Source organism: Diadema setosum, chromosome 17 (assembly GCF_964275005.1).
Source record: "Diadema setosum chromosome 17, eeDiaSeto1, whole genome shotgun sequence".
In the NCBI taxonomy this organism is placed as follows: Eukaryota; Metazoa; Echinodermata; class Echinoidea; order Diadematoida; family Diadematidae; genus Diadema; species Diadema setosum.
Window position 1 is genome coordinate 22,572,353 of NC_092701.1, and position 26,418 is coordinate 22,598,770.

Here is a 26,418-nt window from a genome sequence, read left to right on the forward strand (position 1 = left end):
TCAGGTAACTGATATATTTTTGCATTGGTTTTGTCAATAGATTGAGCACTTCACCAAGGAACTTAAAGAGCTGAAAGCTAGGGCTTCTACTGGCAGCCATGTGGTAGGATCGAGCAGTGACCTTGCAGACATCTGCAAAGGGGTCGACGATCTTGCTGAATTCAAAGTAGACGTGCTGGATTGTACTAAGGTGAGAAATGAACTTCTAATTTTATTCCCAGGGTCGAAGAAAAAAAGAAAGAAAGTAATTTATCTTTAGGAAGGTAAATTTACCTTTATGAGCTGAGAAATCAAAAGTGATGGAAATTGAACAGGAAATCCTTGGCTTGATTTTTTTATTTATTTTTTTTTTTGGGGGGGGGGGCATCGTTATACCTCCACCCACACAGACGTGTAAGGGAGTAAATAGGAATCACTGTAAGGTTAGTCTGTTGGTAGGTTGGTTGGTTTGTTGGCTGGTCGGTCTGCCATTGCATTGCAACCAATGAATGTATTGACATTTTAGAATTCTACAGCTTTCTGTATTCATATACCCATATACAGTTCACACCTGTCGTAACGAAATACTTGGGACCGGCAGACTTCTTTTATTATATTGAAATTTTGTTGGAGTTGAATGGTATAGTGTATTGAGCTATATAGCTGATACTTTTGGGACCTGAATTTCGATTCCATTGTAACAAGAATTTTGTTATAATGGTGTTCATTATAATGGGAGTGCACCGTATGATTTTTGAAGAACTGTCCACCATTATGTGTGCCTGAGTTTTACTCCATTAAGGTCAAGTTAATCATGTCGTGGAATTGTGCTTTAAATTACCAAGGAAACCTCTGTGCAACCACAAGTCCTCTCTGAGGTTTTGAATGTGTCAGCTCTTTCCCTTCCCTCCTCCAAACCCCCTTTCTTGTCCCCCTTCCCCATCCCCTCCCCTCCCCTTCCCCCTCCCCTCCCCTTCCCCCCCCTTCCCCATCCCCTCCCCATCCCCTCCCCATCCCTTCCCCCTCCCCTCCCCTTCCCCCCCCCTTCCCCATCCCCTCCCCATCCCCTCCCCATCCCTTCCCCCTCCCCTCCCCTTCCCCCCCTTCCCCATCCCCTCCCCATCCCTTCCCCCTCCCCTCCCCTTCCCCCCCCCCTTCCCCATCCCCTCCCCATCCCCTCCCCATCCCTTCCCCCTCCCCTCCCCTTCCCCCCCCCCCCTTCCCCATCCCCTCCCCATCCCTTCCCCATCCCCTCCCCTCCCCTCCCCTTCCCCCTCCCTGTCCCCATGCTTCCCTTACCCCGTCCCATCCCTCCAATCCCTCCCCCCCCCCCCATCATCCACTCTCAGTCCCAGAACGAGGACGTCCACGGACTGAAGGCTAAGCTCCTCAATGCCTTTGCCCTCCTGGAGGAGAGCCGCATCCGCAGGCAGAGGAGCCGGGACCCCCGCTACCTGCAGCTGCTGCGGTCCCGGGGACTGGACCCCCAGACGGCTAGGCAGCTCCAGGAAATCCGCTCCCTCTACCACAACCTGGAGAAAGGCAGCAGGGACGCCAACACTCGCCTGGACATGGAGTGGGATAACATCAGCCAGGGACTAGGGGCCCGTCGGTCAAGGTTCTAAACCATCCCATCATATAATACTAAAAAAGAAAAAGAAAAAGAAAGAAAGCTCACATGTCAAGTCACTTTCAGTGTACTCTGTCTGTTCATAAGTTTGTGGATTAGAGTATTTTTGTGTAAATTTGTAACATCTCCAAAAATATTTTTGTGTGATTATATTTCCAATAGTTGTCAAGTTTGAAATTTCTGCACAAAATCCATGTGTTCAGTGTCTTTCTCAGAAGTCCACTTGTTCAGCACCTTAAAAGCTTTGAGTGAGTTTTAGTGAAAGTATGTCAATGTTCACATGATTTGAGTAGTGCGTCATAATTCTTTTTTCTCCAGTACACTCTTCTCGTCATAAAATGTGCCACGTGAAATGTAATATTCAGAAACAGTCATAGATGAGGTACAGTTTATTAAAGTGCTTTCCATTGTGACTCCCTTAGAAAGTTTTGTCCTTTTTGCTCTTGAACTCCTTTTGAAAGAATTCTATTTGTGATAGACTAATTTACCGTTTCTTGGCATGGATAGACTACAGGGTGATCATATAGAGAATGTCTTGATAAAAATTGGATTGTAAATGTTTCAGAGACATATAATACGGAAAAAAGTATAAAGTGTGCAGCCCAGAGGGAAAATGAGCCTGCAATTGTATGCTATTCTGAAAACATTTATGATTAAACGTGTTTATTGGGTTGTCATTTTTGTGCAGAAAAATTGTCACGCCAACGATGGATGCTATCTACCAGACAGTGGGGAACCACGTCAACATTTTGTCCACCCAGCGCAACAAGCTGATCGATCTGAGAAAGCAGCTGACCAAAGCTCGCCGCTACGACATCCCCTCCTCGTTCAATGCCCTGCCCTCCCCTAAAATCAAGTGAGTCCTTCCACCTGTGATGTCATTTGTGTCAAGGTAGACCAAGGGAACTCACTCATTTGACATGCTTGATATGCTCTTGTTGAATGTTTTTTTTTTCAGGACAAGGATCATTTCATTCAATGCAATTCAATTCAATTCAATTCAATTCAATTTTATTTGTCCAATAAAAAACATTACAGGAAATTCATTGCGGGATTTTTTACATATAAATGAGAAAGCATAACAAATACAGTATATACATAGAGAGAGAACAACACGGAATAGTACTTGACAGATAGATAAATAACCGGACATGTATGCAAAATTTAACTGAAAAGAGCAATCGTTTAAAAACGTGGCATAAAAACCGACTCCATTGGCATGATGTTAAAAACTTCAGAAATCTTCCCGGTTGTTATGTCCCAATCTCAGCCCCCCCCCCCCCCATGTCAGCCCGTAATAAACTGAAACCCAAACCAACTCGCCCTGAAATACAACACAACAAACAATTCAACACATACAAAAAAAATATCGGTGATTATATCATCATATCATATAAATTTCTTTCTAAATCCACCAATATTGCACATAATCACTTCACAAATTCTGAGATATGATAATGATAACAAATATAATCATTGCAGTTGTACGTCAACTTGCCAGGAAAAAAAAAAATGTATATATATATATATGTATATTTATATATATATATATAAAGGGATGATTAGTGGTAGAGAGAAGAAAGAAAAAAAAAGAATAAGAAAGGAAAGGGAAGCATATACAACAGTTCATAAATAACATATATCAAATATCATTAGCTATGGCATCATAAATCCAAAGACTGTAAAATCCTAAGATGAGGTGATGATGATAATGGCCAGTCTATGTCAAATGACTAAAAAAAAGAAAAGAAAAAAAAAAGTTGAAGGTGATGATGATAAAATAATGATAAAAACATGACATCTTCAGAACTGTTTTACTGTTTTACAATGCCCCCCTCCTCCCAACAACTTTCCAACCCTTACATAATAAATCACCACACATTTACCCCTATCACAATACATCCATTTGAAAGCCCATGACTCTGCCAAACAACCTACTCATCACAAAAACAATTCCGACACACTCTTGCTGAGCCGTAACCTTCCTCAAATTAGTCAATCACATATTCCATGTGGAAACAATGGAACGGTTAAACACAAAATCATTAAAAATACCAATGCCAAAATCAATTTCTGATTGTATCATTTTTGATGAGAGAGTAATGTCTCTCCAACCCTTATTAAAACAAAAGTTCCAACATTGCAATCTGCATAGTAATCAATTACTTGGAATAGTGACTCCAGGAAAGGGGTAGTCAATATGATTCATGAGAATTCAATGGGAGATGGCGTTTTGAATTGAAAAGTGAAATTGGAAGTGCCCTATTTGTTTGGCTTTATGTAAAATTGAATATTGGGAAGCAATGATCTGTTGACAATTTACAAGGGCAGTTTACCTGAAAATATGCATGTGAATTCTGTGAATGCAGAAATATCAGTGGTACATACTAAAACATCACATTGTATTCAGCTTTGACAGCGCATGGACTTTGGGAAAAAAATTTTAAGACAAAATTCAGGCCTCAAATTTCAGCAGATTTGGGTCAGGGCCACTTTTTTGAGAGGTAACAAGTCCACTCAAAGGGGTACAAGTGAGTAACAAAATATTGTGGCCATTAACGGTCTTATTTTGAAACAGGCATTCCGGCCCGGTGGGAGAGGCTTGGTGGCATGTTGCTGATGGCCGTTGGTTATTTCAAGCACTAAAACTTCCCAAGTTTTAAGTGGATTGTCAAATTTGCCTGAAACTTTACAACTGTGTAATATTAATATTTTTGCATTTGCTGAAAGTTTTATCACATGAAGACATAACTTGTATTGTGTCAGAAATGTGATAACGAATAGTGCGTATGTCAACCTTTTTTTGTCATCTCAGAATGGGAAGTGATCCAGAAGCGTTGGCTTCCCGGTTAGCGGAAGTCAAAGTTCAGTCTCCGCCCAAGCCTGGAAGCACACCAATCTCAGCCAAGAAGCAGGCCATCCTACGTGACATCCTGTCCCAGAGGCAGTCCACCCCAATCAGATCAGCTCCCAGAGGTAAGACACTTGCAGATCTTTGTTTTAACTCGTTAAGAACAAGATGATATTCGCTGTAACACACATTTTCCTTAGAGTGATATCTGCCCCAGTTTAATCGGGACTAAGTCTTCAGTGGGTTAAGAAAAGTTTCCCTGTATGAAAAATGTATATTTTCCTCAGTTTGAACAATACTTGGGGATCCCCCCCCCTATGTGTGTTACATTTCATAAAAGTGCATGACGTGAAGATACCTCGAAAGATTTTTTCACGTTATGAGGTGGCTGTATAAATTGGTTGCATAAGCTGTTTGAGACCACTAATGGATACCTGTGTAGTTTTCGAGTCTTTAGTTCAAAGCAGTGTTCAGAAAAGTTATTTTTTCGATGTGAAGTTTATAGAACTAGCTACCTACTTGTATGTAGTTTTGTAGTCTATTTCTCATGCCATTGTAAACTGTTGAGAACTTCCTGGTACATATATATATAATATATCATTGTTGTTGTTTTTTCGGCACATGGTCATAAGTGTGAAGCTGGTTTTTAAAAAACAGAAAAATCATATTTTTGGTTTCAGCGGCTCTTGTGAGCTCCTCGAGCATTGCTGATCTCACAGACATCACAGATTTTTCCCTGCCGCGTGAGAGACTCCGCTTCCCCTCTAGTGAGAGTCCTCCGTACGACGTCAGCCCAGCTGATGCGGGGAGGCATCCATTGCATCACGCCCCCCGCACCGACCTCAGGGACTCTGGTCCTGCCCCTCAGTCTCAAGGTAAGGAAGACCTTTCTGACTTTAACAACAGCTTGCCCTCTTCTTACCCGGGCGCTAGAGGTTTAAGGTGCAGATTTCTATTCACCCATATGAACCCCAGCTGCTTTCTTCCACTTCTTCCTGCCTTCTTCGGTCTTGAAGATTCTTGCAAACTTTATTTTTGTGTGGATGGATAAGTGGACCACTGCACCGGGATAGCACCCTGCTCATCACCACCTCACACACGTGACCTCCATTTAATGTCCTGTCCGGGGGACAGAGTGTTTTGCCTTTTATTAGAAATGATGGCATGATTACAGACAACACTGCTGAACTAGACTTTATACAATTTCAGTGTACAAACTGTACTGTCATGGGAGCAATGTAGCATGAAGTGAATAAAGCTTCGTTCGTAGAGTAATACACTTCCACAAAAAAACTTCCACAAAGCCCATTTTGCAGTGTATTCACTTCATCTCATAGCATTATTTTTGCTCTGAAAATTGCCCCATGTCCAGCATTACTCGTAAATGAGAATAGATTTACCAGCAGAGATATTCATTGGAGGGACTACAATGGAAATAAATTTTCAAATTTATATGACAGGATGCTCATATTCATTGAACTGGAGTGGGTTGGTCACTCTTCCCTTTATGCTCTCATCCTTTCAGCAGCTCGTACCCAGACTGTCCCCGTGGTTCCGCCCCCACATCACCCCAAGCCGTCTTCCAGCACTGCCCCACAGGCCTCCTCGCCGCACCCTGCGGACAAGAGCTTACAAGGCCCAGTGGTGAGGCCCAAGCAGGCCTCCACCCCTCTGCCCCAGGCGAGGGGGTTCACCAGCGTGCCAGCAGCGCCCCAGGGGGCTGTAGGGACAGCAGGTGTCGGTGCTGGAGGTGGTAGTGGTGATACAGGTGTTGAGAGTAGACCCCTAGTATCCCAAGGGCCAGCAGTGCCCCCCAAGACATCGAGCTTCACCCACACAGGGTCAGGCACAGTGGCGTGGGGGATGACAGCACCAAGCACAAAGGTCAGACTTGCTTTTCTGTTTTTCTTCTTTTTTATAAACAATTTGTTCTTAACCCTAACTAGGCCGGGGGGGGGCCCTCCGAGGCCCCCCCCTCGACGTTCCGCGTGATGTATCGCTAACGCGAAAAGCCATCGCCGCGACGTTTTGTGACTTTTTTCTTTCGAGTCTCCCGCATCTTTTGACACCAAATTTGCGATGCCCGGGCGCGCGGTTTCGAAGTTGCGTATAAATATGTATGTGCACGTCAGACCAAAAATTGCTCAAAAACATGAATTTGTGTACAATTTCAATGCAAACTGTGCTTACAGGCAAATTTCATAAAAGCATGATTATTTTGGGGTTTTATTGATTAAAATCAATTATTAATATATTTTCTTGTTCGGAACAATGTCGCGGACAAGTTTCATCGAAAAAACAATGAAAAACATAAAGTCGAAAAAACAAAGAAATACATAAGAAATTCAAAAAACAATAAAATACTTAAGAAATTTTTTCTAATGGCACAATTTTTTTCTCTTATATTTGCTCAGGACACTAAAAAGAATATTTACACAAAAAAATGTGCCCATTTTGAGCTTTATTTAGTGATTTATACCAAATTGTCTGATTTCATGCATCATCACGCATAAATTAGCATAATTTAGCATAAATGATAATTTTTTTTTTTAAATTGAACTTCATGGTACTTTAGATTACATCATAGGCAATGTGTGTGCCAATTTTCGTCGCGATCGCGCAGTCGACGGCCGAGATCTGGAGGGGGGCCTGGGAGGCCTCCCCCCCCCGGCTCTATGATCTACCTAAATAGCCCAGCCTAGTTAGGGTTAACTTTGGATGTTTCATTAAACCCCTACAAATCCTTTCATCTTCTTGTAGTTTTATTCCTTAAAGCCTAATTTTACATTGTATGGCACTGCACTGTAATGAGGAGACTTTGATAATTACATCAGAGAATAATTTCCCTTAACCAACATTGGATCAGGATTTTAGTCAAATAGGCAGTTATTTTGAAGAAAGGGATATACATTTCTAACTAATTACCTTTTTTACACAAATGACATCTTGTATAGCAGTCATACAAAGACTACATACCAAATTTTATACCATACTGAGAAAATTTTTCCCTTTATGTAGTGCGTAAGATACTTAGGAGGGGATGATAAAGATGAAAGTGACGCACAGGTAATGAAATGAGCAACTGATTTCAATGTTTGGTTACAGATTACCTCCCCTGGACAGCAGGCGGGCGTGGCAGCCCTGAGCCGGGCCAACGCCATCAAGGCAGGGAACACACCGGTGGAGAAGCCCAGTCCACCGGTAGTCAACGTGAAGAACCTGGACACCATGAAGGAGACCATGCCTCCACCAGTCACTTTTGCACCTGTTGCGAGGTGAGTACCGCTGGACAGTGAATGTGTTCCTTCCGTACCTCGACACACATGAAACTTTTATTCATTATCACACTTGCTTCACATGTGATGTAATATCTACAGTACCATGTCAATTTCAAACTCTAAATTGCCCGACAAAAAGAGCATACTTATTTTTTTTTTTAGTTTCCATATTTGATGAAGATTTACAACCCAAGATAATGGGGCACATGTAAGTTGCTGACAGAATGGTCACCACTTTCTTTCAGCCATGCTTTTTTTTTTCTTTTCTTTTCTTTTTTATGCAGTGTGTGAATAGTGGCAAAATGAAATCAATTTTCACATCATAGTGCAAAATTTCACAACTCCTGTGTGTGAATGGGGCTTCTGTCTGAGCAGAAGTTCCTCTGTAGTGTAGATACTCTCTTGACTATGTCTTCATTCACTCCTTCGCAATGTTTTGTCAGGCTATTCATTGTAGTCAAGAGCCATTAAGGGTGTCACCTAATGAGCTGTATGTTGAGACCAGATGCTGATGTTCTTGTGTTCTCAGTACGGTGGACGCCGGCACAGCCAAAGTGGTCACCCAGGTGATAGCGGAGATGGCCCGGGCCAGCGGAGTCAAGACCCCTCAGCCAGGGACAGTCGCCAGTGTGAGTTGAGAGAAAATACATGATTGTACATCCCACTTAGGTCATTCTTCATCTTGGATTCTATAGGCTTTATTTTCAGCTATGATTGGGCTTTTAACTCCAGCACTCTGTTATAAATAACTTGAAAACATTTTTGCTGTAAAGCTGCTTCCTAGCTAAATGACTCCGTTTTTGCACACATATTACATTTGTTTATTTAGTGCGGATTGATAATGCAGCAATAGTAGTAGAACACAACAGTGACAGTCTGGAAACAGTCAGACAATCTGTTGAAAAGTAATGAATTTTTAAAGTTTCCATGCAGCCATCGCTGGACGAGAAGACTTCTACATTTTCTCGACTTGCTACGACTTTTTACTGACATATGTTACGGATAATACTACTCCCCCTGCTTTCTGAAAGTGCTATTTCATTAATGTTAGAAAAGTGAAATATGTTGAAGTTTCTTTATATCATTTTCCACACGTGACATCACAAGCTGGTGTAGTCTTCTCATCCAGCACTGAAAGTTCAAAATTCGTAACTTTTGAACAGATTGTCCAATTTTCAATATATTCAATATCTAATTTTTGTTTTTTATTAAGTAGAATGAAGATTTTACCTGTTTGAGCTGTGTTGTGGACAGATGTACAGTAAAGTCTGAGACAAGTGTATCCATAATGTCTCGAGTACAAATTATATATTATTTATTTAGCATTTTGCATGCCATATACTTTTAATAATAAGCATGGCCCTCCCTCCCTGTCCCAAAAAAAGAAAAGCTTTAATGTAATCTAATAACTTCAGTCGTGTGATCTTTGATTCATGCAGGCATCTGGCGATTCACTGCCAACATCTCCTACCAACCAAAAGGCACAGCCCCAATCTCCACCTGCTGCTTCAGCCACAGCCGCGTCGGCAGCACCATCTGTTGCCATGACAACCGCATCTTTGCCTACCAAGCCAATCAGTAGCAGCAGCAGCAGCAGCAGTAGCGTTGCTGGCCCGTCCACCTCCAGCAAGGCCTCCCAGCCTCCTGCAGGTGCCTCCTCTGCTCCCAGTGACGCAACGAAGGTACTTGATGAGTGGAGGGGTCCCCTGCTTTTGACATTCTTCTCGTTCACTTGCTTTACTCCTGCTTTCTCATCCCCCAATACAAATACCTTAATTGATAATAATGATTGTTAATCATTTCACACAGTTTCTGCAGAGATAAAGAAAATAGATCAAGTATAGTAGGCATTGTGATTAGTTAGATAAAGAAGCTGATTATGACATGAATTTAATCTGAACTGAAAATCTGACAATGTGATCGGAATGCAGAGAAAAAATTAACTAGAAATGACTTAAACTTAAAAGCCAGCTTGCTCTGCCAAAGAAGTGTTACCCCAAACATGGCTATGGAAAACTTTCTTGGCACAGGTGAGTTTTCAGACAATTTTTGAAGGTGGTGATTGATGATGCATGCCTGATTGAGAGAGAGAGACTATTCCAGAGTTTTTTCTGTGCTCTGGCAAAGGTAGAAACCCCATACACACACCTGGGACCAGGGGCACTCCTGAATCACTTTAGCTTATCCCCTTCTCTGTCCATTAATACTGAGATTCACTGCTCGCCGAGACCACATCCAAAATGGCTGAGAAGGGCATAAATGTCATGGTGATCTCTGGGTGTGCTGGAATTTTTCTAACGTGTAAACTGTACGTTCAGCCCACGCTGCATACCACCCCCGGTGTGCTCTGAACGCTGGTGATGGTTTTAACCAGACTTTAGAGCACTCCAGGGCCCGATTGTCTGTTCATACAGAGTTCAGAGGGGTTCAGGAGCACTCCTGGAGTACTCTAAATGCCCTGTATAAACAGAGTAACAGTCTCCTAAAGTAATTTTTTTTTTTTTTTTAATTCTCATTGCAGGAGAAGCCTCTTGGATTTCCTTTCTCCACCAAGCCTCCCAGCATGCCGACAAACTCTGCTGCCATGGCAGCACCTGGAAGCTTTTCCTTCGGCTCCCGTACCGCGGTGCCTCCCACCTCCGCCCCAGCCGGTCAACCGTTTGGCTTTGCCTTCAGCTCTACTCTAGCTTCGGCGGCTGCGGCAGCTTCTACTTCTGCATCAGGTAATGGGTCAAATGTCACTTTCCGTTCCGACAACTTAGGAGTAGCAGGTGTAGGGGGGGGGGGGGGCACACAGAAGGCTACCCAGTTGGTGATGAATACAGGCACAGGCCTTTAGCTGCCATCCAACGTGAAACAGCTGCATGATTGCAAAATGGAACTATCGAGTTTCATTAAAGGCATTCTTCGACAATATTTCCAGGTTGAAAAATCAAAGGTGCATGGTCCTACGGGCTAGCAGTCTAGGATGTTGTGTAGATATTAAACTATGATAGAATCATCGTTGACAGTAAGTGCTGTATTAAAAAAAGAAAATAATGTCTGTGAGTGAGTAGTTTTGTTTGGTGATATGAAGCCTGTGCCACTTCTAGTAATGCGTCATTCAGTTGACTCAGAAGACTTATTGGCTTGTCTATTCAGGCAGTGCCTGAGTGTTCCATTCCTTTTCATCAAGTCGCGGAGTAAGATTTAGCTGCAATGGAGAAGTGCTCTTGTATTGTGTACGTGCCCAGTGGTGGGAGCAGCAATAACAATCTTAGTATCAAAAAAATGAGAAACATTTTGCAGCATCAATATATTTGCACAGTTTGCAGTATGTAGCACTGGCGCAAGAATCAAATTGTGGGAATATGCTATGGCCCAAATTTTTGTCCACAAGTATCAAAACTATGATGTGTAGCATGTTGATAGTCAGTGACAATTTTCTAAGTAGCAAAATTTGTCTTATCTGCTGGAGTGCTAGATATCAATCACATTAAAGGGATTGTAGAGTTTTGGTTGAGACCTGATTTCAGGTTTCTAACATTTTTTGGTGAGATAATGAGAAACCTCCTGTGAAATATGAAAGAGCATGTAATTCTATGATTAATTCAACATTTATTTGATGAAAATTGGTTTTGAAATCGCTGAGATGTCAAAAAAAGAGCGATTCTAATAAAGTGTGGGACCCACACTTTATTACGATCGCATTGTTTCACTTTGTTTTTGGATGTTTCAGTCATTCCAAACCAGATTTTCATCAAATAAACTTTGAATTCCTCTTAAAATGGTAAGTTCTGTACTATAACATAAGTGTTTTCTTGGTATCTCGCAAAAAGTTAAAAGCCCAATTCTCATCTCCACCAATACTGTACTATCCCTTTAAGATTTCCACTTTGACAGTGGTAGTCTCCACTGTTGGTATGTTTAAATGCTCTCCCCTCATTCCCACTAGGTAACAAGGTTGATCAGACCTCAGCCAGTGGAGCCCAGAATCCTACCCCAGTCTTCGACTTCAGCGGAAACTCAGCCAAACCTGCTGGTGGTGCCGCAGCTGCCAACGCACCAGGGGGCTATTTCTTTGGAGGTGAGTGAGTGTATGAGAGAGGGGGAGGGGGGGGGGGGGGAATCAGAGGTTGTGGGGGAGTTGGGTTGTCCATGTACCCCATCCTGTGTGCTCTACATCACCAGGTACCAGAAAGCAGCATCACCAATTTATTTAACCCTTTGCTGGTTCTCAACATCAATATACACTTATAGTGAGTGGTCAAGAGTGCGATGGACCAAGATTTCACTCAAGGCAAGAGATGTGGCAAAGCCAAGTTGAATATAGTGCCGAGTGTTTAATTTCACAAATATAGAGACCATTCACCTTATTTTAGACCGTGTTTCTGATGTTCACAGGCATGGCCCGAGCCAAAGGCATGAAACTGCAAAACTAAAAAAAAACTGTGAGCTCCATGAAGAGCTTGTAGGAAAGATGTACATAATTAGTGATGTCTAAGCACACTATTGTAAAACGGGATATTTTCGCGGCATGAAATTTTCGCAAATTTTTGGGAGTTGCCGCTAACATTCAATGCGTATATAGTGTACACAAGAACTTTCACAAGCATTTTAATTTCGCAAATTTTGGCTCTCGCAAATTATAATGCATGCAAACATTCCTCGTTTTAATAACAGTATATGAAACTGCCCAATGGCCTTTATCCTCTAGCTAGCAAAAGTATGGAATACTGTAAAACCAGAAATCTCAGTGTGCATGAAATTTTGACGAATGTCGCAAAGTAGCCAAGATTTGCAAAATTAAAAATGCACACAAAAGTTCTTGTCTACACTATTCTTTATTGAACGCCAGTGGCAATTCAATTTCATGCTGCAAAAAAACAAACAAAAACAAAACAAAGGCCATTAGCTCCAATTTGCGAAAAGTTCCATGCTACAAATATTTCTGAAACCGAAAATTCAAAATTTGAACTCAGCTGTGATGAGCAGTCAACCAAGCCATCCTAGTATATGTAGCTTCATATGAAAACAGACAAATTAGAGAAGTAAATTCGTTTGAATTTTGGAGAAAAGGTATCGCACCCGAAAGAAGTTATGATCTGTGAAAGCTCAGAGAGTAAGATAAATAGGCAAGTTTGTGTGATCTAGATGTTGAGCAGCTCTCCAATTGGTTTGTACACAAAAATTCACCAATTTTTTTTCTTTTCTCCCAAGAAAAATTTTCTTCACTCCTCCTCTTGGAATATGATAAGAGATAACAATTATGTTTTTGCATATCTCTCCTCAGCAGATAAATCTGCCTGTGCCCAAATATTTGAGAAAATATACTGTATACGTTATAATTTTCGCGTACATAAATTTCCCCCTTATTTGTTTTTGTTTCATACAAAGCAACATAATATCAGGATGCAATTTCCCCTTTAAAATTGATAGGAAGGTGTATACAACCTCTTGAATGAAGTACATGTAACTTCCATTATGACAAAGTCTGCGGGATTGGCAGTTTACATCAAAATTTATTAACAGCAGAACAAATGAAGTGTATGAAGATATACAGAGAATAATTTTGGGACCTGAATGTATTATTTCTTGTCATGAAATTTCGTAATAACAATGTTCTTAATGTTGGGAGCGCATCATTATACAGCTTAACAAAGAAACTATCTTTCCAAACTTTGCAGCTTCCCTCTGACACAGGATGTGCCACTCAGACTTTAGCAATTATGGCTTTTCCTTTCTTCTGAGAAAATGAGAATTTTTGGCAAGAATCAGCATTAAGGAGAATTTTGTTGTTTTTGTTGGTCATGTGATATTTAGGAGAAGAATGCCAATTCTTCATATTCTGTTGTTGTTCTTTCCCTTTTGAGGTATTCAAAGTCCTAAGCCTCTCAAGGTTTGCTTATCATCACTGTGATCTTACATGTTTTCAGCAAATGCATCAGCAACATCCACAGCTAGCACCACGGTTTCCTTCAAGCCTCATCTAGCACCCCCAGCCAGGTCTGCCGTGGCCACGCCGACAGCTCCGCAGACAGTGACTGTTGCCGCGCCAACCTCCTCCACCTCCTCCTCCTCCTCCTCCTCAGCCACAAAGGTGAGCAGTCCTGATGTGATTTATGCAAATGTGCTGTGGTCGGTTGGTAAATATCCTCATCCATTTTATTTCTGTGTATTTAAGGTAACAGCCTGCCTGCTTTGTCACACTTGTGTTGGCTAATACTCTATCTCATATGAGTGCATATGTTGTGTCCATAATGTGTATGTATATATGTCATACTGGGACATATCCTTAAGCTGCATGTGCACAGACTCTAACAGTCACTGTGCATAAAAACAGATTTGAGCTTCTTCACATGAGTGCAGATGGCTTCTCCTGGGTGCTGTTAGGGATTGAATTTCGTGTAATTAGCAGACTAGAAGAGTCTTTCTCCACCCCTCCCCCCCCCCCCTCCACCTCTCTCTGCATGGTTCTTACCACAGTGTTTACAATTTCACCATGTCTGACTGCTTGGGCTTCGCTGCATCGTGCCAATCAATGGTGGGCACATTGTGAATTTTGCTCACTTTGGCCACAGCAGAATGGCATTTTTGGCCGCTTTCTTATTTTTTTTCTCTTTGTCTTTGTCTTTCTCTCTCTATCTCTCTTGCTTTCTCTCCCCCTTGTTTTTCTATTAGCTGTTGTCATTATAAATACACAAGGCTTCATGTGTATTATATGTATATATATATATATATATATATATATATATATATATATATATATATATATATATATATATATATATGATGTATATGTACTTCACAGTTACAGACAGTGGAGTAAAAGGTCGAAAAAATTATGAAAATTATGATTATGATAATTATGTAGTGAGCTTTGATTTGTGTACATTAATGTTAAAGCAATCTTTTGTGTGTTTTCGTATCATAATCATATGGAAAGTTGGGTGTATTTGCACTTCATAATAGTTCTCATTTTTACCTCTGCCAAGGAAGGAGGAGGTTAAGTGATCATCGGCGTTGGTTTGGCTGTTTGCAAAATAACTCAAAAATTTTCAAATGGATTTGAATAAAATGTGCGAGAAAAGTCAATGACCACATGTAACAGATGATTAAATTTTGTTACTGATCCAGGAATTTGTATGGATTTTTGAAGGATTTTTATCTTTTGGCATGTAAGGTCAACAAACTTGGAAGTTCAAGCTGCGTGTACTGGAGGTTTACATAAGCGCACTGAATCGCATGCTGTGCTTGGGCGTACTAAGCTGATGATGTAAACAAAAGGCTTCTATACTAGAAAATTGCATGCATGTATGTGTTTGGGTGGAAATGAGTTGCAGGCTTGGTGGAGGTGTGTGCTCTCCGAGTGCTTTTCTAGTTGTCATAAATTACAACCACTGTATGTTTTCCACTACAAGAACGTGACCAAAGACAATGAAATTCATCAATACTATTGGCAAGCTCGGCTCATATGAAGTATGAAATTATGCATTCATGCATCATACATTAGCCTTTATATCAAGGGCACCCTTTGCCTGGACGACAGTGTTGTGTTTCCCTGAATCTACCATTTTGACAGTCCTCTACGTGAGTTCAAGTGATGATGGAGAATTTGGGAACCTTTTTATATTCACATCACTCATTTATGTTCCCCACATGTGCTGAGCATTTGGATGGTTAACTTCAGTCCTTAATTCAGCTTTGATACCGTCAGTGGGATGTCATAATTCACCGTAATTGTAACCTCTATTCACTCCTCACAGCAACTGAACTAACGTCAGATTAAAAGCAACATCAGCCCTTGGATGCAATACTTCTTACAATTTAATTCAATGTGCAGTACATACAATCTGTAGATTTTGTTCACTGTTGTTGTTTATCACTGAACATAAACCTGTAAGGGCATTGCGGACTTTATATTATAGTGAATAGTATCAGTGCATAAACCAGTGATGTGCCTTATTGCTGTTTGAATGCAGTCAACTTATGTCTGTGCACGGATGTGTACAAATCGTTTACCAAAAAAGGGAAGGTTTAATGCATTTTACAGATTTTACGTGTTTTTTCTTGATTAAGTGTCCCTCATCTTTGCAATGTAATGCAAAGATCAGATCAGAGTTGTTTTTTTATGCCTCCACCATGAAGTGTCAAGGGAGGCATTATGTTTTCAGGTTGTCTGTCCGTCCATCCATCCTCCTGTCCATTCGTCTTTTCATCTGTAATCCATTTTGTGAAAAGCGTAACTTAAGCACGGTTTCAAGTATCGAAATGAAACTTGGAGTATGTATGTATGAGTTGACGAAACTGGGCCTATCAGCTTTTGGGCCCATGCACCTGAGGTCAAAGATCAAATGTCAAGGTCATCCAATATATTCTAAAGATTTTACTATTTCCCCCATATCTCTCCAATGCCTGAAGGTATTTTCATGAAACTTAGTATATGTTGGTATAACCAGATAAAGATTCTTTCAAGATAAAGTTTTAGGCCAAGGGTCAAAGGTCAAGTGAAAATGTTAAATTTTCCTTTTTTTTATTTATATATATCTGAAATGACTCAAGGTATCTTCATGAAACTTGATACATGTACATAAATTGCCTGACAGTAATTCTCTTGGGAAGTTTTGGGTCGTGAGGTCAAAGGTCAAGGATCAAAGGTCAGGTTTAAATGCTGAAATTACACTATTTCATGCTGAAATTGAATATTTTTCTCCATACCCAAGAAATTATTGAATGAGTAAATGAACAGCCTGTATACTCATATCAGTGTAATCAAACATGGTATTTACAATTTTTTGCAAATATGCATTAGCACATAGTGATTATGTGGGAAAGTTTAGGGTCAAAGGTCAAATAGAAATGCTACAATTGCACCTGTTTTCCATATTTTGAAAACTCAAAGATTTGACTTGGAAAAAGGTGTATAGATTATGAGATAATGATTATTTGTCACTCGTGTGAGAATGTTGTCTCACATTGGCAATATATACTGTAGACCTGATGGGAGAATAATAAGATATGGCGGAGGCATACAAGTAGCCAGAATGATGTTTCTATTTAGATTTATGATTGGCCAAAGTGTAGGAATATGGCATACCTGCATGGGCATGGGCATGGAAGTGCTGTAATACCAGAAACAATCATGGCATAAAATTTTTGTAGATTGGAGGTGACAGCCTCTTTGGCAGCAGGAAAATATCACGAATTCCCACTGGCATTCAATGCATTGTGTAGACAAAATATTATGCTTGCGTTTTACTTTCGCAAATCTTGGCTCCTTGCGAAATTTGCAGAAGTTTCATGCATGCAAAAATTTCTGGTTTTACAGTATGCTTACTGGATGTGTTTTAGTGTTCAACGTTTTAGAGACCAGGGACAAAAGTCAGCATCGCATGTTGTCATTTTTGTTGTCTTTCTCTCATCTTCAGGAGCAAGCATCGTCTAGTGCAGTAGGGAGAGATGAGAGTGGTACTGGGATACCCCAAGCTGCTGCCAAACCAGCTGCCACGACAGCGGCGGTCACCAAACCAGCCGCTGCAGTAGATGAGGCAGGTCTGGGTGTCAAGACTCCCCCCGCAGCGCCTGGCCTGCTAGGGGCCATGTTGGACAAGCCTCCGTCTGCTGTCGGCAAGGGGGAGCCCTCCACCTCCAAGGACGGGAACGGCCTGCCACAGCAATCTGCAAAGGGTGCATCAGGTGGGATCACTCTCCCGAAAGACTGGTCTTCTTCATCTGCTTCCTCCTCTTCATCGTCGACTACTTTGACTACTGCTGGATCAGCGGCACGCACCTTGTTTGGAGCTGCCTCCAGCAGTGCTCCGACAGCTGCAGCTCCCTTCTCGTTTGGGGGCGCAACCTCGTTGGGGGCGTCGTCATTTTCGAAGGATAGCACTCCAAAGGAGGCAGCCAAGACAGAGCCCTCTGTGCCAACATCTGGGCAGTCCACCCAGCCATCATCTACTTCGTCCGGTGGTTTCTCGTTCGGGAAGCCAGTGTCTGCAGGGAGTTTGTTTGGGGCTGAGGCTTCTTCCTCTACCGCTGCAACATCTGCCCAATCCGCAACCACGGCAGCAAAACCCGTCTTTAGTATCTTTGGACAAACACCAACAGCTACCACCACCTCAACATCCAGTTCTGCAACCCCTGCTCCACCAACAACCACGGGAACAACCTCTGTCTTTGGCGTCTTTGGACAAGCGACAACAGCTACGACGACGTCGACATCCAGTGCAGTGACCTCTGCTCCAACAACCACAGCAACATCCTCTATCTTTGGCGTCTTTGGACAAGCGACAACTGCTACCACCACCTCGACGTCCAGTGCCCCCAGCGCTCCCTTCGGTCAAACCTCTGGGATTTTTGGACAGAAGGCCGCCACACCTGTGTCCTCATCATCATCATCATCAAGCGGAGGTCTCTTTGGCCAAGGGGCCCAGAAGAGTGGAGGATTCACATTTGGGGGTGCGTCCACCCTTGGGCCTGGTGGTGAGGGGGCGGGAGGGACCCTATTCGGGGCCGGGTTTGGCTCCTCCTCCTCCTCAGCTGCGCCATCATCATCCAGCAGCACCGTGCCCGTCTTTGGTGCTGCCCAGTCGAGTGAGTGCTGCACAAACTAGGCAGTATTAGTGGTTAGAGTTATATAGCATTTTGAAAGAAAAAAAATTTTGTTTACCATGCAGAATAATGACTTCCTACCTAATCAAGCAGCTAATCAATTTTTCTTTAGGCGACATTAAGATCGCTAAAAGCTCACAATGTCATAGAGTGTGTGATACTCTGCATCGTGATATCAATTTGGCTCCATATGACCGCAACACATTGTGTTTAAATGTAAACCTGTAATCTCAATTCATATCAAAAGTTGTGTTGCTTTTAAACTTTTTTTTTCTCACTTTGTGGCCACAGCATATGTAGACAGGACGTTAAGGCATTAATCAAACCATCAATGCTCTGTATCGTATGAGTGATGTAGTGCTCATTCTTTGTCTTTATTTTGAATCCTGCATTTCTAGGTACACCCTCATTTGGTCAGCTAGCGAAATCAGCTGGTCCAGCTGCATCGTCGTCATCAGGAGGACTGTTTGGAGGCACCGGGGGAAGTGGAGGTAGGTTCTGGTTATTTTCTCGTGCTATCTACTCAATGAAGAGCTGCCAAGTCGCTCTATATATACAGGAGTCTCCCTAACAAATGAAATAACAGTTCATGTTGTGACAGAAAAATGTGAAAGGCTCACTGATTGGCTGATTCCCCTACCGCCCCCCGAGATCTCGGCCATCAGCGGCACAATCGTGACAGAATTTGACACGCTGGATGTTAGATGTTAGAGACTTCTAGATAATAATATCAGTGCATTAAATTGTTCATGTCATTACATTATTTGCAAATTATAAATGTTTTTGTGTAGAGTCATGCCTAAATGTCTTCTACATTTTGTATGCTTTGCATTTGCTTTTTAAAACATGGAGACCAATCATTACTACGTGCCAACGATCTCAACTATTTCTAAACTAGCCTTGACTTCAGCTCCCACCTGTAATAGTTTCTGCTTCCCATCTATTCTGTATCTGGTAGGCTTCTTCAGTGGCCTCGGTGGCAAACCTAACCCAGAAGCAGCCAAGACCAATCCGTTCAGCGTCGCTACGTCCTCATCGTCGGGGTTCGGCTTGCCTGCAACCACAGGTAAGTTATCAGATCAGACAAGACAAGAGAAGATGGCTGAATACGAGTAACCCACGTTCAGTTGCACTCTTATAGTGCTGCCGGTCTACCCATGGGGACCAGTTGTATGTATTGTGTGTGTATTTTGGGCGTACCACTTCACCGCTTTATGTAGCCTCTCTTTGTGGTGAATGAATGAATTAGGATCTGGAAGGGCATGAGTTGTGACTCTCTCACAAACAGAACCTCCATTTTGTGTCCTATCTGATGGACAGAGTGTTTTGCCTAAGTTACTAGGTGGGACAACATGATAACATACATCATTGCTCAGTGAGACTCACTGGGGCATTGAACCCAAGCCATCTGGTTGCAAGACATGCAGGCTCCCGTCTTGAGTCACCTCGCGACCCATAAATTCTTTTTAGATTTGATACATGTATATAATATTTTTTTGATGTCATGGTACTGTTTTCACGTTACCGGTGCCCCTACAAATCTTAGGCCATTGTTGTTGACGCGTGCAATGATATGTGGGTAAAGGTGTCAAACTGGCAATCATACTGACGGGGTTTGTAATCATTGTCTTCAAAGTTATCATTCTGTCAGAATTTTGATCCGCGATGCATGGAATTGCACATGATTTTTATTCTATGTTCTTATTTGTAATTCTACAAATGTTCTAATCAAGTAACTTGTGGTATTAACCTTTTACGATCTCTTGCATGTCTTTATTGTACGGTGCATTTGTTGTGTCCTTCATTTTGCTCTCCCAAAAATTCACCCGCTTGTCTGCTATTCTGCTGTTTCATCAGGTGGTAGCATCTTTGGATCGTCAACACCAAAGACCTTTGGAAGTCCCACATCTTCGGCTGCTGCAGGTACGAAGAGTCCCATCATGCTGTTCCCCAGCCGTCAATAATGCTTCCCTTCAGCAAGATGTATTCACTGGACTCTATATGAGAGCCGACAACCTCATTTTTTTTCTAACTGGTTATAACTTTCTGAATTTTGTTACTGTTATAATGTAATGATGATGATCACCTGTGGTTATTCTTTTCATTGATTTTTTTTTTTTACTCTGGGATAATCTGTCTTTGCTGCTGTAGCTGTTGTAATTACCAACATCACAATCACTTGATGATGATGAATAAAGGTTGGATGTGTAACCTCTGATGTAGATGCCAAAGTTTGTGTCTCAAGAAAAGGACTGAGCTGGTTTGACATTTACTGCATCTGCCAATCTAACAACAACAACAAATAAAAGCAGGCTTTCAAGTGGCCCTACTTTTCCTACTTTTTCCTACTTTTTTACTGCTGTCCCTACTTTTCCTACTTTTTTGCTCAAAATCCTACTTTTTCCTACTTTTTCCTACTTTTTGGTGAAAAATCCCGCAAAAAAAAAAATGTGCAAGGCTACCCGGTACTTGAATATTTTATATTCAGAAATGATAAGTAGACTCTAGTTGCAGATTCTTACTGGTGGGGAGAGCCTCTTCAGTATGAAAGAGGGATAACACAGACCAATCAACCACAAGACTGCTGCCAGCCTCAGCTTTTGCTCCTGTGCAGATGTGATTGATCCCACTGATATTGCAGCCTAGGACTTAGAGCAGTGCTCAACCAGCTCTCATCATCGCTAAAAATTACCAGGTAAGCTTGCCATATACTTAAAAGTAGAATTTGACATGTGACTTCCAAAGAATACAACTGAGGGAAAAATGCTGCCTACAGCCAGTTTTAATGAATGTAGAGTTCAAGCATATCATGTCTAATGCATGTGCTGGCATGCAAATCCTCAGAAAACAGAAATTTCCTTTGCTAAAATATGGTTTACTACGTAAATCGTAAAGGTCTTGTCAAAACAAGAAATGACACCTTCAGATCCCATTTGCCTGAAATCCTTCAGTAATATATGTTTTGATAATAATTAACAATGATTACAATATGAAAAACTTAATATAAAAGTAAGTTTTTCACCACAGAAACTCGATCTGGTTGATGTGAGGATGAGTTATTCCCAAGAAAGCATGGATTAGTAGGGAACCATTTGCATGAAACTTGCATATTACTGAGGCTACATCAAAAGCACTGCTCCCAAAGGTAAACTGGACCTTTAACATGAGGCATATGACTTGTGATATCTATTTGAATCATGGGCAGGTGGTACATGTAGATATGACTACTAGAAACCTTAATTCATCTGAAGGTAAACAGCTGAGGAAAGTTAGTTGCTGAAAAATCAGATGAACAAGAAGAAATGTTTAATTAACAGATCCCACGAATTAACAAGGAGTGAGAACAACAGTAATTACTTAGCCATCGTGAAAGATAAAGACTAATAGAGCAGAAACCTCTTTATGGACAATCTTAAAAGTTGATAGCTTGTAATGTATACATCTTACAAGTATTGTTTATAAGAGGTTGAATTGCATCATAGGTAAGACATACATTACCTCGAAGAACTTAAAGGGAAGATAAACCCCAAGAGCAATGTGGATTGAGTGAAAGCAGCAACATTAGTAGAACACATCAGTGAAAGTTTGAAGAAAATCGGACAATCGATGCAAAAGTTATGAATTTTTAAAGTTTTGGTGTTGGAACCGCTGGACGAGGAGACTTCTAGAGGTTATGACGTATGAGTGGACAACAATAAGCCAGTTCGGGGTTCCACTTTGAGCATGAGCAGAAAAAGGTCATCAGTACCGGCAGAGCATGTTGGTTTTTTATTCACTGAGATAAGCATCTGTGATGTAATGATTATTCAAGTGATCATTATGAGTGGTGCTTGCTAGCACATCCACCTGACAGCAAATGCGGTATTTGACAATATCAATAGAAAAAGATTGTTAATACATTCAATGCGAAATAATGAAATGGATGCTTTCCAAAGTGCTAATTGATGGATCATTCTGGTCACCTGGTCTACGCAAGTTCATTCTTTCTTTGAACATGACTGATGAATTCCATAAATTGTTACGTCGGGTAAGCTGAAATACCTTCTCTCGCTTGAAAACTCGTGGAGTGCCTAATCAACTGAGAAAGAAGAAAGGTCATTTGTACCGATGTGCCCATGAGCTAACCCCGAACTGGCTTATACCAAGAAAATATAAAGAAAATTCTACAAAAATCCATTTTTCATGGAAATTACAAATTCCATCAGCTTGATATTGACATATGTTAAGGGTAGCAATTATTCCCCCTGCTTTCTGAAAGAGGTTCGTCCATTGCTCTTTCATAATTCTAGAAAAGTGAATTTTTGTTGAATTTCCTTTATATTTTCTTTGTATTGTTGTCCACTCATACGTCATATCCTCTAGTAGTCTCCTCATCCAGCGGTTCCAACACCAAAACTTTAAAAATTCATAACTTTTGCATCGATTGTCCGATTTTCCTCAAACTTTCACTGATGTGTTCTACTAATGTTGCTGCTTTCACTCAATCCACATTGCTTTTTGGGTTTACCTTCCCTTTAAAAGAAAGTAGGAAATGGAAGAACTTCACAGAAAACAAACACAAAAATAATATTTCAGTAACGTTTAAAGATTGATTGAAGTTTAAACCATGAGACGTTGAAGTTCACTTCCTGACGACACTTACAAACTATCAGGAATATGTAGAGAGAAAAGCCATCTAAAGCATTACCTGAGAAAAACCCTAACATTTAGGAAAGATAATGAATGCATATTCCACAAATAAGAGCAAGTGTGTGGATGTTTTAAGTTGAACCGCCAAGAACAGTTTGTTAAGTTTGGAGGAAACAAGTTGCAGTAAAATTAGAAGCCATGATGTCTTTTTATTCCACAGATCTTGCAAATTTTAGTTAAGGCTGAACATCTTTTTATTACCCAGCTAGTTTGAACAAGATATGAGAAAATGGTAGAACAGAAATCTGATAATGAAAGTGGTCAAAGTGTGATGAGTCATTTGAAGTGACATATCAAAAATATTGAACCATCTGAAAGAGTCTTGGTAAAATGTGAGACAGGGAAACTTCTTAAAGGACAAGTTCACCTTCATAAACATAAGGATTGAGAGAATGCTGCAATGTTAGTAGAACACATCAGTGAAAGTTTGAGGAAAATTGGACAATTTAAAATTTTTGTGTTGGAACCGCTGGATGAGGAGACTACTAAGGCTCGTGATGTCATATGAGTACAACAGTATAAAGAAAATATAAAGAAAATTCAACATATTTTCACTTATTTTCACATAATAAAAGAGCACTTGACTTGCCTCTTTCTAAATGCAATGGGAATAATATTACCCATAACATATGTCAGTAACAAGTCAAGGGAATGAGTACTTTTTTTCAAAAAATAAAATTTTGTGAAATTCTCTTTATATTTTCCTTATATTGTTGTACACATGTGACATCATACACTGCAGTAGTCTTCTCATCCAGCGGTGACTGCACAAAAACTTCAAACATTCATAACTTTTGAACGGATTGTCCAATTTTCCTCAAACTTTCAATGATGTGTTCTACTAATGTTGCTACATTCTCTCAATCCTTATGTTAATGAAGGTGAACTTGTCCTTTAAAGAAGAAAAAAAGTGAATGGATGGATGTGTATGCCAATTGTGTCAACATACAAAACTTTAAGTTGAAGGTGAAAACCAACAGAACAATGGAGAGTATCAAAATTGAAAGGGCACAAATACACTGTATTTAGGGGGGGGGGGGGATGGGAACTGCATGGTAAATATACAGATCTCCTAGAGTGTATTTGTATTCAAACAACCAGAGAAATCAGAGAAGCTAGCAAGGACTAAAATGATAATGACAGTCACTGTTTATTTATTCTCCAGATCTTGCAAAGAGTAGTTTATAAGATTAACATGCTGAAATACTGAGCCAGCAAAATATCTGGAGAATGAAAAGCAGAGTCTCAACCATGTAAAATTTCAAAGGCGGAAGGATGTAATATTCTCAAAAGATATGAAGAAGTTTGATTTCAAGAATATTGAATGAACTTAAAAGTGGCTGGAATAATTGCAAAATGGAGAATCTTCTTGAAAAGGTCAAATAGCTGTATGTGTATTCAACAAAAAGGGTCATGATGAGCTGAAAAAAAGTTGAATGTAAAGAACTATTAACTATGTCCAGTAAATGTGGCAAATATTGCAAACAGTAGTAAGTCATTGGAAAGTACAGAATGATTATTTTCTACAACTCTTTCTAAATTAACAAATGTAAGTTGATTCAAGAATATTGATGGAATCTAGCATCAACAGAACACCAAAGAAATGAAAACTTATTTATTTGTTATCTACAGAAAATTATCAAAAAATAGAGTCATTTTTTGCAACCTATAAAGTCGGTAAGACTACAGTGAGTGAGTAACAAAAAGCAGATGTACATGTATGCTCCTCACTTCTTGTAAAGTGGAGTCATTTGGTTATATTACAGTCTTATGTTACTCTACATGCAAGAATACTACATTTCTCTAATGCTGAAATGTAAAGTATTTACTTTTTTTTCTCTCTCTCTCTGTGGCTGTTTTGTGTTCTAGTGGTTTAAGTGTTTCAAATTGAGCTTGCCTTGTGTTTCCATCTATATCATATGATTATGAAGATAATCTATATCACTGGAAATTCAGTTGTGGACACTGTGCCATAAACTCACAGTATCTGAGTGTGTAGATTTGTAGTGGGTCAGGATTTGCAAAATAAAGATGTCAATTCATTGGTAGATATAATTTCACTTCGTAAGGCCTCACTGTCATGAGACAACCCATTTTTCATGCATGTCTTGCTAGAAATGTAATATGATAACACATGCTCTCAGAGACTGATACTGAGCACTACATATAAGTAGTTTAAATTATCCTGTTATTTTGAAATGTTTGAACACATGTTAAGTGCTTACATGTATTTGAAATTGAAAGTCTTTTGGAAAGTAAGTATATTGCTTATCTCATGGTCATTCAGCTGGAACCTGAAAGCATACTAAGTTGTTGTAAGCATCACTTGAATAACTTCAAATGAAAGTAGATAAAAGTGTCATGTTTTTTAAGTTGCTTTCGTCAAATATCCTTATTTCCAATCTTTTTTACATTTTGGAATGAAACACATATCTTCGCAACTTCAAAACATTCAAATGAATGTAGATAAAAGATGCCATCTTTTAATTATGGAAGTGTATAACATACCTTTGGCATAGGTGTATAACTTACACATCATGGAATGTTTATGTCATATTTTGTGGGATGATATGTGACCGTCCATCACAAAACCAACAAAAGGTTGCATGCACTGATTTTGTATTAGGACTGAAAATAGATGATATGGGCCAATCCCGCCAATCTTGAGTTTTTCATATTTTCTGAAAGAGCAAGTCTTCTTCTATATGATATTATACTAAAGTGTAGGATCATAAAACGAAAAGGAAATTGTGTTTTTAGCAGGTTTTTTTTTTTTTTTTTCTGGAACACTTTTTGGTAGAATAGTGTGATTAGGTGTTTCTCATAGAGTCATCTTTTCATTTCTTAAAAACCCTGTCCATACTTTTAACTTTCAACTCTAATAACTTTAGAAAGGACGATGCTTCTGCTTTGAAAGTTGGCACTGATCACCTCCAGAATGTGTTAATAAAGCATGCGCAGCTTAATCTGATAATCTCTTCATTGTTGTAGCTCCAGTGGTTAACATTCTGGAGCCCCTTTTCTCAGTTCACATTTTCTGGAGTGTGTGCTTTCATTCCAATATAAGGATAGGTTTGGAGAGTCCATTTGAATCGAGTTATACATCATTTTTCATATTTAAGTTTGCTCTTTCAGAATCTGCTCTTAATTAAAAATCCATGTTTGGCAACTTTTTGTTGGTGTTGCGATGCAGGATCACATATATGGTAGGTGTTCATGTCAATCACAAAATTATGTCTTTTCTATATAAGTATTGTAATAAGTGATCAAGATTCATATTGACTGTACAGTTGAACATGCATTTGTGCTTGTTTCCTGACATTGTTCTAACGAACGTCTGCCTTTGTTGTATTTTTCAGGCTCTCCCAGGAGCAAAAGTGAGGCTGAGGCAGCAGGGT

General features: G+C 40.3%; 1 protein-coding gene across 1 annotated transcript in view; it reads left to right on the top strand.

The window, feature by feature from the left end:
* LOC140240538 (uncharacterized) overlaps positions 1 to 26,418 on the top strand; it is a 60,000-nt gene that overhangs the window by 22,125 nt on the left and 11,457 nt on the right. Inside the window, exons 14-29 of the mRNA XM_072320302.1 lie at positions 41 to 190; positions 1,329 to 1,597; positions 2,298 to 2,465; positions 4,425 to 4,585; positions 5,141 to 5,335; positions 5,986 to 6,344; positions 7,566 to 7,735; positions 8,268 to 8,367; positions 9,178 to 9,420; positions 10,260 to 10,461; positions 11,673 to 11,804; positions 13,654 to 13,817; positions 17,146 to 18,313; positions 18,730 to 18,822; positions 19,290 to 19,397; positions 20,189 to 20,254. Coding sequence (XP_072176403.1) covers positions 41 to 190; positions 1,329 to 1,597; positions 2,298 to 2,465; positions 4,425 to 4,585; positions 5,141 to 5,335; positions 5,986 to 6,344; positions 7,566 to 7,735; positions 8,268 to 8,367; positions 9,178 to 9,420; positions 10,260 to 10,461; positions 11,673 to 11,804; positions 13,654 to 13,817; positions 17,146 to 18,313; positions 18,730 to 18,822; positions 19,290 to 19,397; positions 20,189 to 20,254 — 3,748 coding nt within the window. The remainder of the gene's footprint in view (positions 1 to 40; positions 191 to 1,328; positions 1,598 to 2,297; positions 2,466 to 4,424; positions 4,586 to 5,140; positions 5,336 to 5,985; positions 6,345 to 7,565; positions 7,736 to 8,267; positions 8,368 to 9,177; positions 9,421 to 10,259; positions 10,462 to 11,672; positions 11,805 to 13,653; positions 13,818 to 17,145; positions 18,314 to 18,729; positions 18,823 to 19,289; positions 19,398 to 20,188; positions 20,255 to 26,418) is intronic.